We start from the raw sequence: 19,449 nt of genomic DNA on the forward strand, positions 1-19,449 counted from the left end.
TTCATAGGCACACAAGGAAAGGCAGAACAAAGGGACGGAGAAGTTGGCCAGACCACTCCAGGAAAAAAACGCTTCCCAGGCTGGTCTGCCGCAGGGACAGGATTGGATCCCATACAGATTGCGGAAATCTCTCCCAAGTCACCGGGCACACCGTGGGCCTGAAGTAAATAGAACCATTGAAATTGGTATGCATAGTAAATGCGTGGCAAACAGGTTTGGTGGGAGGAGAGGAAAGCAAAGAAAAACTTTGAAAAAGTCCCCAGCGAAAACACTGTCAAATCAAATTACACCAGAGGTTTAAATGTCAAAATAGAAGACATAGGGTCACTGTTACAGGGGGAGACGATGAAACTGGGGCTCCCAGCAGGGCTTGGGGACTCGGCACTGGTTAAGTAGGACCCATGGGTGCAGCACCCTCCAAACTGGTGTCAGAGCTTGCAGATGAGTCCCGGGAGGGGCATCCCTGCAGGAAGCGGATGATCTTCTCAATGGTGGCCTCCTGGTACTCGTGGGACCACCTGTGGGTACAGAGGCTGGTGGGTCAGAGGGCAGGGCAGAGGGAGCTGCTGGCTGGGGTACCCACCCCGCCTCCTCACTTGATGCCATTGAAGGTGAGCACAGCTTGCATGTCCTCAGGCAGGGCCTGGGGCTCCGGCCACTTGAAGCCATCAATGACAGGTACAATATTCTTGCCACAGCTCAAAGCAGTCACAATCTCCTGGAGAAAGAAGAAGGGAGGAGGAAGAGACCCGGGTCCCCATCCAGGGACAGGGGAGGGCCAGTCACAGCCTGAGGCTGAGCCCAGGGTGGGTGCTGGTCCTGAAATCCACCTTGACTTCTCCCTCACCCCTTGTGGTGTAATAAAAAATAAATATTTGGTCTTCATCCTAGGTTCCTGATACAAGCTCTTAACACCCTTGGAATCCCCAGAGGACTGGGGATAGGGATGCGTAGATAGCTTTAGGATGGAGGCTGCTTGGCAGAAAGACCAAGCTCTGATTAGAAGGTTGGAACTTTTAGCCCCCTCTCCCACACACACACCCAGCGAGGGGAGAGGGGCTGGAGATTGAGTGCAGTCAGCCATGGCCAATGACTTAATCGTGCCCTCATAATAAAACCTCCACACACACCCCTAAGGATGGGGTGGATTAGTGAACCCTCTAGGTGCTGGGAGAGTGGCCTGGAGAGGGCATGGAAGCTCTGTGCCCTCCTGTCTGCGCCCCCACCCCCCACTTTGCCCTGTGCACCTCTTACATTTGGATGTTCCTGAGTTGTATCCTTTATAATAAACCAGGAGTAGTTAAAGTGCTTTCCTGAGTTCTGCACATCATTTTAGCAAATTATTGAACCTGAGGAGAGGGGTCCTGGGAACTCCTGGATTTGTAGCCAAGTCAGACAGAGGTGTGGCTAGCCTGGGAACAGGACTTTCAACTGGCATCTGAAGTGAGGGCAGACTTGTGGTGCTGAGCTTCTCAACCCGTGGAGTCTGACACTTGCTCTGGGTAGTTGGATCAAAATTGAATTGAGGGACACCCAGTTGGTGTCGGTAAATTGGTTGTTGGTGTGGGGAAAAAACCCACACAATTTGGTGTCAGAAGAAAAATATCACAGCCCCTGCATCTAAATTGATCCATTATGAGCCCTTACTTTTTCTAAGATCCACCCATTTTTCTCTACCTCCACCCCACCACCTCCCTGTTCCAACCCCCTTGTCTTTATCCCCCACCAGGTCTCTTCTCATCCACTCTTGCCCCCTTCATCCAGCTACTCTGTAAAATGCAAATCTGATCCTGCCACCCCACTACTTAAATCTCTTCAAGAATTTACATGGCTCTTAAACCATATTAAGGAGTTTGAACTTGATTCTGAAGGTCCTGAGTGATTGGCCATAACTCACGTCTCAAACATGCTTGCACTGTCCTCTCAGCCACAAAGACCTTGCAGCCCTTAGGTTTACCATCCTCCTTCGCTGCACAGGGCCTTTGCACATGCTGTTTCCTCTGTTTCTGCCCCTTTCCTGCCCCTTCACCTAGCTAACACCTACTTATTTTTCTGATTTGTACCCAATCAACACTTTCCCCAGGAAGTCTTCCCCCTCTTCCCTGACCAGGTCAGATCCCCCTATTGTAGCACCTTATAGACTTTGCAGTCCATGCTACAGTTGCAAATCTAAATGAATTATTAAGTAACTTACTTATTATCTGTCTTCCCCACCAGACATAAGGGCAGGGATCAGGTCTGGTTTTTACTCACCTTGTATTTCAGTATCTTTCACAAAGCCATGCCCATAGTCAGCCCTTGCTAAATACTTGATGGATGAATGAATGAATGGGACAACACAGCATAACAGTTAGGGACTGACTCTGGAATCATCAGATCTGGGTTCACATCAAATCTCTGACACAGGCTTTGAGACCTGAGGCAAAAACAAGTCCTTTAAAGCCCGTTTTCTCATATACAAAATAGGGTTAGTGATAGTTCTGATCTTGTAGGATTAACAGTGATATCTCATGACAAGTGGTTAGAACAGTCCCTAGCATGTAATGCACGCTTAGTTAATAATACGTGTTAGTGTTTCCTTCTGTAAAGTGGAGATCATAAACCTACCTCACAAGGTTGTTCTGAGGATACCAACTATAAACGGGTGCTCCGGAAAGTGCTTATTGAATGTTCTTTCCTTTTGAGGGGGAAACACAGGGACTGGATTTTTGTTGGGTGCAGTTCACTTGTGGTTTTCCATATTGATTACACACTAAATGCGGCTTTGGGGAAAGGAGTTTTGAAACCAGAGGCAATTAAGCACTAAAACCAACCAAGAAGGGATGATGGAACCTTTGGAACTGGTCCAAGGCAAAGGCAATGATGGGTGCCATGACCCTTGTAGAGAAGAGCCCTCCTGAGGAAAGAACCTGCATAACTGCAATCTTGATTGGCTTCTGGGGAACCTCTCATGAGAAGAAGGAGGCCAAAGAAGGAAAGAGACTTGCTCCCTAGTCGCACACATGCCCAGCTGAGGAGGGGATCAGGTCTTCACTCAAACCTTCAGATTCCAAGTCCAGGGCCGTTTCAGCCAAGCCCTCTGCCTCGCTGCTGAGAATCTGGATGAATTGTGACCCTGCAGCAGTTTATTTGGGAACCTTTAGACTTTTGCTTCATCCAGAATTACACAGAACCAAAGACAACACACTGCTCATTGCACAGACTCAGAGGCTGGCCAAGAGAGGAAAATGGCTTATTAGATCACCCAGCTGGTGAAGAATGAGAACTTGATCACAGTCAAATCTTTTGACCTGGTAAACCTAGTGGAAACATAGGGTTTTCCCAGTCAACTCAGCTTCATCAGACTTACTCATCTGTTTCATGGTTGATTCAATTATTCTATAAGCTCTTCAAGAGCCTACTTTGTACCATACATGGTTTTAGACACCAGGGATACCATGTAAATAAGGCAAGGACTGAGCTCTCATGGAGCTCACAAACACTTCCTTTTTTCTTTCACAAAGCCACCAGCCACCTGCTCTAGGCCTTCAGCCATGATTCTCCAGGGTGTCTCTTTGGCCTGGCTGCCGTCCCCAAACCAAGGCCAGCACTCAGCCCCTAAAACACAGCCTCTGGGGCTTGACCTTCTTCTCCATCGTCAATCTGGACTGTGCTCTCGTGTCAGAGCCTTCCTCGTAAAACCCACTGGCATGGCCTCACTGCCCTCACGGGGTCCCTTTTCCCACTGCTTTACGCGCAAGTCTTTCCCTGCCTTTACATGCTCCACAAGCTGCTTCCATAGTTCTTATCCAGCCAGTAGTGTGCTGGTCAATGTTTAACTAGCTCTCCAGGGGGAAAAAACCAACCAAATAAAACCCTGGTTTGTAGTGTTTACCTATTTCCTTAGTGTCAATACTTCCACCGTGGCTGGCGTCAGGCTACCAACGTGACATCACTGAACGTGGAGCCGGGAAGAGATGCAGACCGTCACTTTGGTGTCAGCTGACTCCAGCCCTATCCCATCATCTCATCCACACCCCCTCAGATCTGCACCATGGAACACAGGTCCCGGGAAAGAGCGTAGGTTTTGGAGTCAGAGAGATGGAGTTCAAAGCCCAGCTTTTCCGATTTCCACACCAGTGTGGCCATGGGAAAAATTATTTTACTTTGGGCCTCAGTTTTTTGATCTGAGATGGAGAAAGCAATACCAGTGATGCATGTAGGTTTTTGGCATCTTTCTCATCCCTACTTTTGTTCTTCACTCACGCCATTCCACTGCCTGGGATGCCTTCTCTTCCATTTACCTAAATTCTTAAGACGCTTCTCAAGTCCTGCCTCCTCCATGGAGCCTTCCCTGATTATTCCAGTCCTTAATGTTTCTTTTCCCTTCTCCATACTCCTATGGCAAATAAGAGGTTCACCTGCCCAGCTTAGCACTGACACCGACTATCTAGTCACTCTGGGCATGTTCTTGTCACCTTAGCTGCTTTAGGATAGGGCCCCATCTCAGATAACTACTGCATTCCTCAGCCCCGGCCCCAATTCCTACTCACTGATTAATGATGAATAACCTGTGAATGTGATATGCTCCATCCATGGATCCATTCTACAAGTATTCAGTAACTTTCTACGATACGTCAGGCACTGAAGATATAATGGTGAGTTAAACAGTGGTAGTACTCATAATAGTTATGTATATTAATAATAGTAATTGCTACCGTTATAGAACAATTACTACAAGCCGGGCATTCTGTTCAGCACTTCACAAATTTTAGCTCTTTTAATCCTTAATAGCAATACACTAAAGAGTTTGGTACTATAATTATCCCACTTTTCAGTAATAAATATGAAGCTCATTCGGATGAAGTAACTTACCCAAGACCAGAGCCAGGATTCAAATTCATAGCTGTGTGTGTCACGCTGCTCTCCTGCCCCTCTTCCCTCACAGAGGTTATTTTTCAAAGCATTTTCCTACCTCTCTGACCCTCACAACAATCCTACAAGGTGAATAGGACAGGCAGATTATCCTTATTTTATAGATGACAAAACGGGCTCAGAGAGCCTAAGTGACTTGTTCAAGTCCTACTACAGTCAGAGCTGTGACTCCTGACTCCCAGCTGGGCCATGGAGATTGCTGGGGTGTGCAGATGAGAAGGAATAGGAGGAAAACCTTGTCCCTTGTGCCATAGGCCAAAGTGAGACCAGAGGCCAGCCCTACCTTGTGTACCCAATCCTTGCATTCGTGGTCCTGCATGCACTTGTCCAGTGCCCCGGCCGACAGCACCAGCACAAAGTTTCGGGCAGCCATGACACTTTGGATGAGCTTGTCCTCAAACTTGCCCGCTTCCAGCTTCTCCACATCAATGAAGACACTGAAGCCATGCAACTGCAGATGTACCTTTAGGAGGCTGTGAAGAGGTCTTGTGTCACTGCCCTGGCCTCGCTGCAAGGCCCCAGGCTGCCGGCCTGCCCGCTCCTCCTCACCTGGCCAGCTGGGAGCCTGAGTTCCTTCGGTAGCTGATGAAGACATCCGGAATGTCCCCACTCGGCTTGCTGCCCGTGCAAGGCAGCGGGGAGTGTAGCATTTCTGAGGGGACAAGAGACAGCTTGGTGATGCTGGCCCCTCCCCATCAACCACCACGAGGTACATCATCCCCTGCTGGCCCAGCCTTCTCAGCCGAGCCCAGGCAGGGCGGCTTGCTCCAAAAAGGGTCACTGAGGTAGAGAGATGGAGTCTACAGGAAGGAAGGATGCTAAGTCTTGGGGAGTCCCTCTCCGGAGGCAGGCGTTGTGTTTTAGTGACAGTGAAATGCACCTCTGGCCCTGCCCACTCTCCGGAGAGCCAGATCTGCACAGCCAGATGCCTGCAGGCCCTCCAACACATGCCAAGTCCTCCCCTGACCCCCTTCTTCCTAGTTCCCTACCAAAGCTAGAAACCTGCGTGTCAGCCTCAACGCCTGCCCGATTCATTCATTCAACAGTATTAACTAAGCACTTATTGGGTGCCAGGCATGATTCTTAGTGCTGGGGATATAACAGTGAACATCACCAAACCCCGCCCTCCTGGAGCTGATGTTCACTGCTCAGCACCAGACAACATGCTCTGTACAGTCCTCCTACTAAACACCTAGACTCCAGCCCCAGGGACGCCCTATGTCCAGGCCCCCAACTCCAGCTTCCTCAGTGGTCTCCCCAAATCCACACTTGCCCAGTCTAATCTGTGCGCACAGCTGCCAGAGGGATCTTTCTAAAATTCAAGTCTGAGCATGTCATTGTCCCCACTTAAAATCATGTATTGCTCCCTATTTTCTGTGAAAGGGATTTGTTAAGCTGTTTTTTCCATAGGACCCTCCTGTTTTTAAAAAAATGAAATCTTGGGGTTTTCTTGGGAGCTGCAATGTAAAAATGATAAAAAGCTGACCCGATTCAGTGGAAACAAAAGCATGGGGCCAAATCCCAGGCCCTTGTGCCTGACAGGAGCTTAGTATATGCTGGCGGAATGAATGGATGAGTGAAAAGAGTCTATCTTTGCAGAACATTCAGATTTAACACTCACAGACAACATCTGTCTGTTGATCAAGCAGAAAGACAGGTTCAAACTCCAGTTCTGTTATTTAATGGCTTTTGTAACCCTGGGAAATGTATTTAAATGCTTTAAATCTTAGTTTCAGCATCTTTAAAATGAACACCCTTGATGGAAATGTTCTTTATCGTTGATTAGGATGGTAGTTACACAGGGGTAAGCATTTTTCCAAACTCTTCAAACTGGACACTTTTAAAGTTCAACTATTCCTCTTTTATATTCTTTAAGAAGTTTTACCTTGGTGTTATGAGCACTGCGCTCTAACCACTGAGCAAACCGGCCACCCTTTGAGATGATTTAAAAAAGCTAATGCCCACTGCATCGAATGAATGTAGAGATTAATGAGATATCTGTCAAACACTTTTTTTTCCTTTTTGGAGGGTGCAGCTCACAGTGGCCCATATGGGGATTGAACTGACAACCTTAGTGCTATCAGCACCACACTCTAAGGAACTGAGCTAACCGGCCACCAATATCTGTCAAAAACTTAATACAGGACCTGCCATATAGTAATTGACCATAATTATTAGCTAAATAGTAAATTAAAATAAATTAGTAAATAAAGTGTTGCTAGAGCCCTAGAATCCACTTTGTCTTTGTGACCTCCCTAGAGCACCTCTAGAAGCCATACTTTGTAAGCTGTTGGATAAGCCCCTTGCCTTCCCACCCACATATCCCATGTATGAACTATCCATCCTTTGTCTCACCTCCATACTTGCATATGTTGCTCCCTCTCCCTGGCTGCTCTTCCTGCTGCCACCAGCTCCTACACTCCCCCACCCCCACCCCACCCCCCACATCTTTCAAGACCTGAATAGGCATCCTCTCCTGTCCAAACCCTAGACCTGGCAAGATAGGGTAGGTCGTGCTTCCTCTGAGCTCCCCACGGAGTCCTGGGCATGCCTCCTGCTGTGACCGCCTGCCTGTTTACATACCTGTCTTACTCCCACCCTCCTACCCACCTCAGAATGGGAACTTCTTGAGGGCAAAATGCAACATATTCATCTTTGCATCCCCAGAGCCTAGTCTGGCACAGCACGTGCTCCATCAATCTGCAGGGAGGCTCTGAGGCCCCACCACAATGTGTGTTCCCTAGCCCTTCCGGAGCTGGGACTGGGACGGCCGCAGGGTCCCACGTGGGCAGGCTGACCTCTGGCGGCCGTAAGGATGCGGGTGCGATGCACGCCCAGGCGGATGCCGCAGTCCTCCAGGAGCTGCTGCTCTGACACGCGGTGCAGCAGGGAGCGGTCCAGGCCGCAGCTGACCAGGCCATACGTGTACTGGCGGAAGCGCGGGTCCAGGCTGCCCAGCCAGTCAGCCAGGTTGCTGCGGTCGCACGTCGCGTAGTTGGCGAAAGTCTTGAGCTCCGTGAGCTCCCTAAAGAATCTGTATCCCAGGGAGGAGAGGACGCTGAGGTCCTGACTTGGGACTGGCTAGTGGCCGAGGGGGTGTTTAGTTAGACCCGGCGTGGCGCGGGCGGGCAGGAGGCTCCGTACCTCTTGCGGGTGATGCCCGATTTCATGCCTAGGTCGGTCTGGAGTTCCTCGTCCGTGAGCCGCAGAAGCAGGTCGCCATCTACCTGCCGCTCCTGGGGGAGGGGTAAAAGGTCAGCCCTGGGCTCCAAGCACAAGATGCAAGGGGAGGGAACTGGAGACGGCGGTGGGGGAGGCGGATGGGACCCAGATTAGAGCTGACTGACCACAAAAGTGGCTGAGTACAGGCACTCCACCCCCAAAAGGCCACCCTGGCGCCGCGGGCGCGCTGTCCGGGACCCATCACAGCCGCCTTTGTGCAGGGCGCCCCTAGCGGCAGTGCGCCCTCGGGGATGGGCCGGCTCCCGACCCAGGGAGGCAGCGCTGCGCGTCTTACACAGAAACGCCTGCAGTACTGAGAGAAGCCAATCTGCTGCAGCCACATTTGGACCTCGGCCTCCTTCCAGCTGGGCACGCAGGGCAAGATGCGCCGCGGCACATCCTCGCGCAGCAGGCGCAACGCGTTCTTGGCCAGCGACGACGTGGTGCCATTGGTGGAATAGGAAACCAGGCGTTTCAAGCTCTGGACGGCACCGATGTCGCTGAACACCTAGGATAGGTGTGGGGAGAAGGTGTCTTGGATCCATCAGCTCGCCAGCGCCCCCAAATGTGCCAGTTCCTCCCCTCGCCTCTTCTTACGGCTGAAAGTCCCACCATCTGCCCTAGCCCTGCCATCATCCAATAAATCACCGAGTCCTCTGGATTCCCTCTCTTGATGCTTTCTCAAAGCTCTTGACCTGGCAGGTCCGCCTCATGTCTCCCCTCTACAGTTTCCACCTGTCCCGGGATAAAGTCTGAGTCCTCAGTATGGCTCCCAGGCACGGGACAGGGCAGAGGCTGCCCACCACTCCCAGTTCACCTCCACTTTCACCAACCCACACTTGTCTGACACCCGCTCATGAAGGCTCTCCTACCTCTGGGCTTCGTCCCACGGTGTTCCCAGACCCTTAGTTCTTCCAGCCTGTTTTGGGGAATCCCCTCCATCCAATGGAATCCAAATCGATTAGCACCTACTCCATGGCCCTGCTTTGGTTCCCCCACAGCATGGCCCCCACCTCCAATTAGACCTTGTACCACACTCTGAATGCCACTGCCCTTAGCTGATAATGCAGCTTCCACTGGATGATAAGCCGAAGTCATGTCTTAGCCACCCCTGAAGTCCCATACACTGCAGGGCACAGAGTGGGGCTCACTATGTCTTTCCTGAGCTGCACTCACTTGGCCTTGCTGGGAAATGTGCACTCGAGCTGGTGGTCATGGCTGCTGCCCAGACCCAATACTTCCCTACTTCCTTTTAAGTCCCTTCTCCAGAAGCAGAATAACCTGTTTTATAAAGCCAGTCCTCCCACGGCCCAACTCTGGGGCACAGAGAGGAGAATAAGAAACTCCTAGAACATTGGACCTTGGAAGAGGCCTTAGAGACCCCCTAGCACCGCAGTCTCTTCTTGATCTGTGGGGACACACTCGATGGGTGACAATCATTTGTGAGACACACTCCTCTGAGCAGCCCCAGATGACAGCTGTGGCCCATGTGGTGCACCACTCCCTGTGCATACCTGTCACCAACTCCCAGAGGAATGCAAAGTAGGGAGGGTGACATTATAGGGATAATCTTGATTCTCTAATACTTAAAAACAAAAAATGCAAACTTTTGATAATTTAACTATTACTAGGGTTTTGATAATTTAACTATTACTAATTAACTTTTGATAATTTAACTATTACAGCAATTTTCCAGGGTAAAAACTGCTGCTGTGGTCCACTCCTTCAAATTTCCAGAGGGTAAAAATGAGGCATATAGAGGCCCAGAGAGGGGAATTCAGACACCCAAGGTCATACAGCAAGTTAAAGCAGAGGACGAAGGCTTCAGACCAGTCCCTGGGCACGGGGATCTCTGGAGACTCAGGCGGGAATGATTTGGCTGACACGCTGATATCCTGCTCCAAGCCTTTGTCTACACTCCATCTCATTCCCGGACTCCAGATTCAAACGACAAAGTCGCCCCAAACGACTGGAGTTCCCCAACTGATCATCTCTTGTGTACCTCAAACTCAATCTGTCCCAGTGAACTCACTTTATTCCCTTCCCCCCCCCGCCCCACCCACCTATCTCTCACCCAGTTCACCTTATTTCGGTCTCATCGGCATCTACTGGGTTGCCTATGTCCAGTCAGGAGTCCTCCTTAGCTCCTCCCTCTCCTTCACCCAGCCACCTACCAAGTCCGAATTCTAGCTCTGCAGCAACTCTGGAATCTCGTCTACTTCTCTCTGCCTCTCTATGCCCTAGTCCCAACCTCCACCATCCCAACTGCCCTCTTCCCCCGCCCCCCCAGTCATGGCCTCCTATCTGTCCCCCTTGCCTCCAGCTTCATCCTTGCCAATCCCATCTCCACTCAGCACGAGGGTAATATTTATAAAACACAAGTGTCCCCTGCTTAAAAACCTTGGTCATGCCTTCCAGATCAGAATGACTGCCATCACCTTAAGTGTACTTCAAATCACCTGAACGTCGTCACTTCCTCTGGGAAACCTTCCCAGATGCTCTCTAACCCCTCACCTCCACCCTACTCCACACCGGCACCCACCTTGGTCTTGCCCTGCAGGCTCTTGATGGCAACTTCAGCACACAGATAGAAAGCCCCGATGCACTGCGCTTCCAAGCGCGACGAGTCGAGCAGCGGCACGAGGCGCTGCAGGTCATCTGGACCGCGGCCCTGGCTGGTGTCGCTGGCGTCCACCAGGCAGCGGGCGAAGTGACCGGGGTCCAGCGAGGCCACGAGCGGCTCCACGAGCGCCAGCGTGCCGGAGCGCTCCACCTCGCGCTCCACCTCCTTGTTGGTGGCCAGCACCGCCACAGCGAGGCACGCGTGCAGCCGCAGCAGCTCGTCCTCTTTGGAGAAGGCGAGCGGGAAGAGCCACTCGGCGGCGCGCTTCTCCACCATGCGCCGCTGCGCCGCCTGGCCCCCGTGCAGCGCGCAGTTGGCCAGCGCCAGCGCACAGTGACGGAGCAGCACCCGGTCCGTGAGGCGGCACCAGTACAGCACCGCATCCAGTCCGCCCTCTGCCACCAGTCGCTGGCACGTCTCCTCCGAGTGCTTGAACATGTGCTCCAAGATGCCGGCTACGCTTCGCGCCAGCTCCACCGGCTCACGCTCCTTTGCCAGGTTCAAGATGACGCCCAGTCCGATGCGCGCCACCCGGTCCCTGCCCAGAGAAAGTGGGAGGGGGACGGTAGAGTTGCTCTGGCCTGGGGTGCTTGGCTTGCCCCGTGGGGACCATGGCTTGGTCACTTATACTTTCTGGGCCTCACTAGTGTCATATAAGACGTGAGGGAGAGAATTATCCTCCCTCTTTTCCCCTCGCCTCTTGCCCGGGAAGACTAGATTTCTCTGATCATAACAGTGCTCCATCCTGGTCACATCCATTTCCTCCCCTACACCCTCCCCTAGAGAGGCAGTATGTGTGGTGGTTAAAAACCCTAAGCTCTGGAGCACATCTCCTAGGTCCTGGTTTCAAATTCTTTGCCATTTTCTAGCTGTGGGACCTTGGATACCTACCTTAGTTTCCTCATCTCATAAATAAGATAAAAAGAATACCTACTCCATAGGGTTACTAGGAGAACTAATGTGATAATTCATGTAAAGTGTTTGCCACAGTGCCTAGCACATAGAAAAGATTCAATAAATGTTAACTTCTTATCATTTGAAGTGTCACTTGAAGCACACGACAGCCTTGCCTTCAAACTTCTCTTCACTCCATGCTGTGTGACTGAAGTGTATTTATTTATTCAGTCAACAGACGTTGATTGAAAATCTATTTTGTGCCAGGCACTGTGCTAGGGGCTGAAGCTAGGGGCTGAAGTTAAACAGTGGCTAGGAGTGATGGAAGCTTATACTCAGTTAATAGAGAGACAAGTAGTAAGCAAGCATACAATGAATGAACAGGGTGATAGTGGTATGACCATAAGGACAAAACAAAATCAGGTGATGTAATGGAGAGTGCCTGAATGCAGGCATATGTCTGAGGAAGTGACATCTGAAAATTAAATGTCCAGAGAGCCCTGCCTGCAAGTATCTGGGAAAAGAATATAACAGGCAGAGAGAACAGCAAGGACAAAGCCCTGAGGGCTGATGAGTTTGGCATGTTTGAGGAATAGAAAGAAGACCAGAGATATTTACAATGTCTAAAACCAACAAGAGATTCATATATAGAATATATAAATAAATATTCAAATCCACAAGAAAAAGGCAGTGAATCCAATAGGGAATGCGTAAAGGACATAAGCAGGCAATTTATAAGGGAGGAAATCTAAAATGTTAACAAACAAAGAGGTGCTCTAACTCGCTGGTAATCAGAGAAGTGAAAATTGAAACCGCGATGACTTTCCACCTATTACATAGGCAAAAAGCAGAAGCCGGGCAGCACTAAAGGTTGGTGAGGTGTGAGGCTCTTGGGGGTGGGGGCTCTGTGGGTGCAGCCTGGGACAGTCAACTTGGAGAGCAGGCTGGCATGAGTGGATGAAATGAAGGTGACACACATCCTAGGAGACAGATATTAGGGCTCTTGGGTTTATATCCCAAAGAGGTTGTCACACAGATCCACAAGAGGACGTGGCCAAGGCCATTCACTGCAATGTTATTTGTGATGGAGAGTTTCGGGAGTAGTCCCTGTGTCAAGCCTGGGAGAGTGGAGAGGTAACATGGGCACATGCCCACTCTGGAGGACTATGGAGCAGTTACGAGTGATCGAGCAGACGATAAAACAGCACCATGAAAGATCTCAACACAACACTGAGTGAGGAAAACTAAAAACTAGAATGTACTACATAACACAGCACCATTTGTGCAAATTAAACATACATGCACACAACACAAGAACAAAGGGTTTACCAGAACACAGACAGAAAGGTATGTATTAAATATACTGAATGATTGCCTAGGGAATTAAGTCAGAAAGCTGGTGGGGACATTAATCAAGAGAAGGGGAGACTGCTTTTTAGAAACAGATGTACGAAAAGACGTGGAGGTACATATGAGAGCTGAGGTAGTTGGGGACCTGCCTTCACCTCAGTCACAGTGAAGTGAAGCAACCTCAAGCGGCTGAAGTGGGGAGTTCAAGGAGAGATTGAGGAGAGTCCTGGAGGCCTTTGGAGCCATCTCAAGGCATTCGTACTTCCTCTTCATAGCCATAGGGAGTCATTGAAAGACTTCAGGAAGGGGAGTGAACTGGTCATACGTGGGCTTTAGGAAACTCACTCTGGCTGCTGTGGGCAGGACAGCCCCAAGACAGAAAGCCTGGAGGCCAACAGAGCAGGCCGGAGAGTTGCCACGCTCCAGGCACAGGGGAAAGTTTTCCATCTTCCGGACCTCCACAAATGATGTCTTCCAAAGGTGACGCTACCCCTGAAGACTTAGAGACCCAGGCCAGCCATGGAGTCCTTGCCCCTGAGGCACCGCAATGACCACAGTGCTTATAACGTTGTGTCCACTGCAGGGCCCAGCTGAGCCCAGAACATGGCATAAGGCCAGCACAGCTTTGCTGAGATGGTGACTGAGCTTCCCTGCATGTCCTAGTCATCCACTCAGGCAGCCAGCACTGCGGTGGCTCCTTTTCCTAATGAGAAAGTCAAAGCTCAGAGCGCTTACACAACATGCCCAGGGTGACACACTGGTGAGAGGCATAGCTGGGATTTGAACTCACATCTGTCTGTCTTCAGAGCTCAAGATCCTTCATCTGTACTTTGTGCTTCCAGAACAATCTGACTATATATAAACTCTGAGAGTATTAGAAGCAGGATTGCTTAATCAATTATCTAACCCAACACCCTCGCTTCCTGAGAACGAGTGAAGGGAAAGCCTCGCTCAGCAACATCAGGGCAGAGAGGGGACTTTATTCTGAGTCTCTTGATCCCCAGTCCTCGCCTGTCCCTATGTGCCTGGCACCTTTATAGAATGTGAACTGAGTGTTTGTTGTGAGAACTATTCCCTCAGCTCCCAATTTTTCTGCAGTCTGTGAATCTGGGTTCAAATGCCAGCTCCAAAGGTGGGGAAAATTGTACATATACGTACATATACAAACAAGTATATATACGAGTACATATACACAGTCTGACAATTAAGTTCGCGAACTCATCCTAGAAAAAGTGCTACATACCTCACTGCTGAATATCAGTATGGTCACCTATGAAGTACTCCACTTGGGAAGCTATGCACCGATGCCAGCACCTAGTCCACCCTTCAAAGCAATTTTGGAACTCTTTTTCTGGAATGGCCATCAGAGCTGTCATCGTATTACCCTTGATGTCCTGAATGTCATCAAAATGTCTTCCTTTCAATATTTCCTTTATCTTCGGATAAAGAAAGAAGTCACTGGGGGCCAGATCAGGTGAGCAGGGAGGGTGTTCCAATACAGTTATTTGTTTACTGGCTAAAAACTCCCTCACAGACAGTGCCGTGTGAGCTGGTGCATTGTGGTGATGCAAGAGCTCCTTCAAGACCATCTTTGCATACACCTTTCTCATGCCAAGATTTTCTTGTTTATCGATGTTTACTTGGTCTGCTATGCTACTCGTAGTCAGCGGACAATTTTGATGCACAATTCGATGAATTTTTGCAATGCTTTCTTCAGTTCTGCTCTTTACTGGTGGTCCTGACCTTTCTTCATCAGTGACGCATTCTCTCCCCTCAGAAAAACATTTAATCCATTTGTACACTGCCATTTTCTTCATGGCATTATCCCCATAAACTTGGACTAACATGTCCCTGATTTCACTTACGCTCTTGCCAAGTTTAACAGAAATTTAATGTTTGTTCATTGCTCTAATTCAAGCTGACATTCTCGCAACGGCACACAAAAACAATAATGAACACCACTAAGCAAGACACCACCACACATCGACACGAACACAGCTGTGAGACACTGATATACCAAGGTTAGGAAACCTTACCGAGCTGTTTGTACAGTGCTGCCAATGTAAGCACACGGTGGTAAGTTCATGAACTTAATTGTCAGAACTCGTATATGCAAATACTTATAATTGCATAGACTCTCTTTAGAAGGATGTATAAGAAACTTGTTTCACTAGTTCATTTCCAGGGAGGGGTGTCTAGGTGGAAAGAAGAACTTTTAAGTGTCTGTCTGTTTTGTACCTTTGCACTTTTTGAATTTATGGGCAATAGTTTTCTGGGTGTTGTGTGTGTGTGTGTGTGTGTGTTTTGTTTTTTTAACTGTCTCCACTTATTCACTGTGTATCTTGGGAAAGCCATTTAGCCTCTCTGAGTTAAACCACTTAACCTCATTACAGTCCCCTGATGGGCTGGACTGTGAATTTACAGGGCTGTCAGTCATATGGGGCCCTCACTGGGGGTGTGAAACCAAGCTCAAACATCTTGTGGGGCTTCTTCTGGTATTTCGGGGGGTGATGGAAGCTGTCACCTAGGCTCCTAGGCAGTGAGTGTGGCAATACCCTAGGAAGAGAGACTGCAGGAAAGTGAATGGCAAAAGAAGTGGACACACTGATGCAAGAACCTTCTTTAAAAGGAGGTTGGTTGGTGGAGGAAGGAAGAGATCTTATAAACACAAATTCTCTGTGTGATCCTTCCTCTTTCCCTTCTAAGCCTTCTCCCAGTGCAGTCTTGAGAGGAGAAGGGTGAGCCTTTCTTTGAAAGGATTTCGATCGCGACCAGGCCCGCTGGGCTCTGTCCTTGGTCCTGAAACAATGCCGAATCAATACATTGTTTCTTAGGATCAGGGACACCGGTTAGTGTGACGCCTCCCTCAGTAATTCTGAACCGCGTGAGAATTATTTCCAGTCTTGAAAAATATCAGCGCTATTTGCATCTTGCAGCCCTCTTTTTCCTAGAGGGTTGCCTGCACCTGCTCCCTAGTAGTTCTAGTTATAGCTGCCCCATCCCATATACCAGGCCTACAGGGTACACCCACCAACATGGGCCCACACATCCAGTGAGCACCCCCTCCGTTTGCTAGCCTTCCAAATTTATGACTCATTCCCATCAGGGCACCTGTTAGATGGGAGATGAATGACGTGCTGAACAAGCAGAACCCTAACTTAGTCTCACAATTTAAATTGCTTCATGCATGCACTTTTGAGAGTTGTATCATTTTCACCATCCACAAAGTTATTTCTACTTTTTGAAAATGGCAAGGAAAGCATCCCTAACCTATGACCATCACGCTTGTGAAAGTTGCATGCCTTGTAAGTGACCCTTCCGAAAACTTTCTAAACCTGAGAATTCAGCGTGAGATTTGCTTTGGCATCAGAGGAGAGAGAAAGTGAGTGCCCAGGGGTCTTCATATTCTAGGGGAGATCCCAAGAGGCAGGCAAAAGAGTGACGGTCAGGCCTCAGTGGGACCCCACCTATTGTATCTTGACACTATGTGGGAAAGGGGTGAAGAATACATACTCTGTCTGGCCCTGCCTATCCCTACAACTCACTTTCCTCTCCCCTCACCAACTCATCCCAGTAGAAAACTTTCTGTTCCCCATCAGCACCTGCAGAATGAGATCATGTCTGGCCTGTCACATGGACCAAAATGAAGAAGGAAGAAGTGGAAGGTGGATTTGGGATGGCATGAGGGGGGCAAGTAACACTTAGGTCAGCTCATTTCAGCCTGGGGACAGAGGAAAAGGAAGCGCCCCCCCCATTTTCTGAGCATTGTGTTCTCGCCCTCTCTCAGTGGGAGGGAGATAATATAGGAGAGACAAGGTAGTGTAGAAAGGAATCCAGGCCTGTGGGAAGGAGGGATGTGGGTTTAGGGGGCCATTGGCAATAGGATCCTATCTCCATCCTCAGAACCGGGGGGAGATTCCTGTCCTCCTATGCCATTCCCCCTCTCCCGGTCTCATTCCCCACCCCACTTGCCCTGGGAATGAATCCTGGCTGTGACATTAGTTCACTGTGTGATGCTGGGCAAGTCACTAAACTTTCCTAAGCATCAGTTTTCTCATTTGAAAAGTGGGCTGATGTCCACCAGAGGTGTAGTGCAGGGATTGGGTGAAGTGAGGCAGGAAAGACAGTACAGAGGCACACGGGACACCCAGGCACCCGACAGCCCTTGCTGCCCGATACCACGAGGCGCTCTCCCCCTCCCGCCCAGCATCCTCACCGGTTCTCAGCCACCAGGACCTGCTCCATCAGACGCGCGGCCTGCACTCGCGTCTCCAGCTCCGTCTCCTGCAGCAGCCGCAGCAGCAGGTCGAGGCCGCCATCCAGGCGGATGGCGTCGCACAGATCCTGGGCTACTTCGCGGCCCACGGTCGGCAGCAGCCAGGCGTCCTCTACCAGCTGGAAGATCTCATCCAGGCAGGTGCCCACGGCCCGCGAGCTGCCGGCCTGCTTCAGCTCCGACAGCGCCTGCTGCAGCTCGGGCAGGGCGCTGTCCAGGGCACTCCGCACCTCGGTGCTCGCCCCAGGCGACACCTGGTAGGCCTTGTGGCCGCCCGTGGTCCACCGTAAGCTCGCACCGCCCTCCATGTCCGGCCCCGGCACCGCTAGCCGCTCGGCTTCCGGCCGTGGGCCCAACATGGAGAAGAAGCGGCACAGCTCGTAGGCAAAGAGAAACAGCGTTAGGGCCAACGGCGCGGGGCTGCGGAGAACATCCCTGGACTGGAGCGGATGGGGCCGGGCGGAGCCACCCGGACCTTGGGAACAGCGGGAACCGAGAGGGGACCAGGGGGAAGAAGATGTAGGAGGGAGGGACGGAGATGAGGTTACCAGGCAAGGGCGCTGGCCAGAATTTTGGAGGTGGGGAGAGGGCAGGACCTGGGACGAAGTGGCTGGGGAAAGGGACGCAGGCCCAGACAGAGGGGATGGGCAGGAGGAGAGAGCTGGGAGGCAAAGAATGGACCCAGTCGCCGGAGGGTCTAGGAGGCAGCAACCAGAACAAAGCGGGGCTCCAGCTCCTGCTTGGCTCGCGGAGATGTTCTGCAACAGCCCCGCCCGTCCCTGAGAAGCCGCGGACCGGGAGCCCACGCCCAGCCTCTTGTGCTCGCGGGTCTCCTCCCCTGCCGCCTGCGTAGCCCCGCCCCAAAGCCTTCCCCAGCCACGCCCATACCCTGGCCCGGCCTCTCCCGCCAGGCGCATCCTCCGCCCCCTCCGCTGGAAGTCCCTGTAGCCCCGTGGAGAGTCCGAGTATTGCCTGGGTTTTCTCCTTAACACTGGAATGTGAGGGCAACGCTGTTGTGTATACTCCCTCCCCTATTACCGTGTTTCCCGGAAAATAAGACCTAACGGGTAAATAAGCCCTACCATGATTTTTCAGGCTGAACATCCCCTGAACATAAGCCCTAATGCGTCTTTTGGAGCAAAAATCTTATAAGACTTGGTCTTATATTAATTTTTGCTCCAAAAGACGCATTAGAGCTGACGGTCCAGCTAGGTCTTATTTTCGGGTAAACAGTAACGATTCTGTATAACCCTCGGGGCCCTTTATGCCTGTTTCTCAATTAAGCCTACAACCTGCCTATGAGGTAGGAATTAGTGTTCCCATTTAACAGCCAAACCGACTGAGGCCCATGGAGAAGAAATTGGTCAAAGTCACACGCCCCTCTGATTATAGAACAGAAAAAGTCAGCTGGAAGCTCTGAAGATCACTTCGTCCAGATGGTGGCAGGACTTCAGGAGGTCTGTGGACCCCTGAAAGTGGGCACAAAATCAGGCATTCTGTGCTAGTGGGCATTTTCTGGGTAGAGGGATCCTACTTCTCGCGAGAGTCTAAAAGTGTGGGGAACTAGACCACTCTTTACCGATGGGAAGATTGAGGATGGGGACAAGCAGAGGCCTGCTCAAGAGCAGTGAATTAATGGAAGACTTAGGAATCAAATCTAGTTCAAAGGGTAAATATACACCCAATTTACTGTGTTGTGAAGACCAGCTTGGGGAAATCAATGCACCCAAGAGATGAATCCAGAAACAAAACTTTGTTCATGAGAACAAAGATTTCCCCAGGGTGCTTACCAGCATTCCTCCTACCCCTCTTTCACTGCCCTAAATATACAATGCGTGGGTGAACCACTCAGCTAGGGAAGTGCCTGATCAAACAGATCATGGATCAATACCATTTATGGAGAATGAAGTTGGGGCTACTCCAGGCACTGGGCATTTTGTCTGCTTTTGATCATATAATCTCCCAACACCCCATGAGGCAAGTGTTATTAGTCTCATTTTACCAAAAAGAAAACTAAGGCAGGTAAAGCGGTTTGCCCAAGGTCACACAGTTAGTAAGTGACAGAGTAGAGCTTCTTTCTGCCGTCCAGAGATGACCCTGAGCTTGGCAAGGATCCTGTTCGAGCTTTCCCAGGCCGAGTTCCAGGAATATGACCCTTTGCTACAGCAGC

General features: G+C 50.5%; 1 protein-coding gene across 3 annotated transcripts; it reads right to left on the minus strand.

Moving 5' to 3' along the window:
• Positions 1-279: 279 nt before the first annotated feature.
• On the minus strand, positions 280-19,366 carry SARM1 (sterile alpha and TIR motif containing 1). 3 transcript variants are annotated; one of them, XR_012492335.1, is made up of 10 exons: positions 17,220-19,366; positions 10,679-11,297; positions 8,432-8,644; positions 8,059-8,150; positions 7,713-7,948; positions 5,464-5,566; positions 5,198-5,387; positions 4,551-4,623; positions 597-718; positions 280-518 (listed from the first exon to the last, which is right to left on the minus strand). XR_012492335.1 is itself a non-coding variant. In XM_074320520.1 (9 exons), exons 1-9 carry the CDS (start codon positions 18,194-18,196, stop codon positions 389-391), a joined length of 2,682 nt encoding a protein of 893 aa, XP_074176621.1. In that variant the 5' UTR covers positions 18,197-19,366; the 3' UTR covers positions 280-388. The 3 variants fall into 3 exon arrangements, 1 of the variants encoding a protein (XP_074176621.1); XR_012492336.1 differs by lacking the exon at positions 280-518 and adding an exon at positions 2,254-2,416 and having other exon boundaries at positions 594-718; XM_074320520.1 differs by lacking the exon at positions 4,551-4,623.
• Between the last annotated feature and the right edge of the window lie 83 nt (positions 19,367-19,449).

Source organism: Rhinolophus sinicus, linkage group LG15, assembly GCF_036562045.2.
Source record: "Rhinolophus sinicus isolate RSC01 linkage group LG15, ASM3656204v1, whole genome shotgun sequence".
Classification (NCBI taxonomy): Eukaryota; Metazoa; Chordata; class Mammalia; order Chiroptera; family Rhinolophidae; genus Rhinolophus; species Rhinolophus sinicus.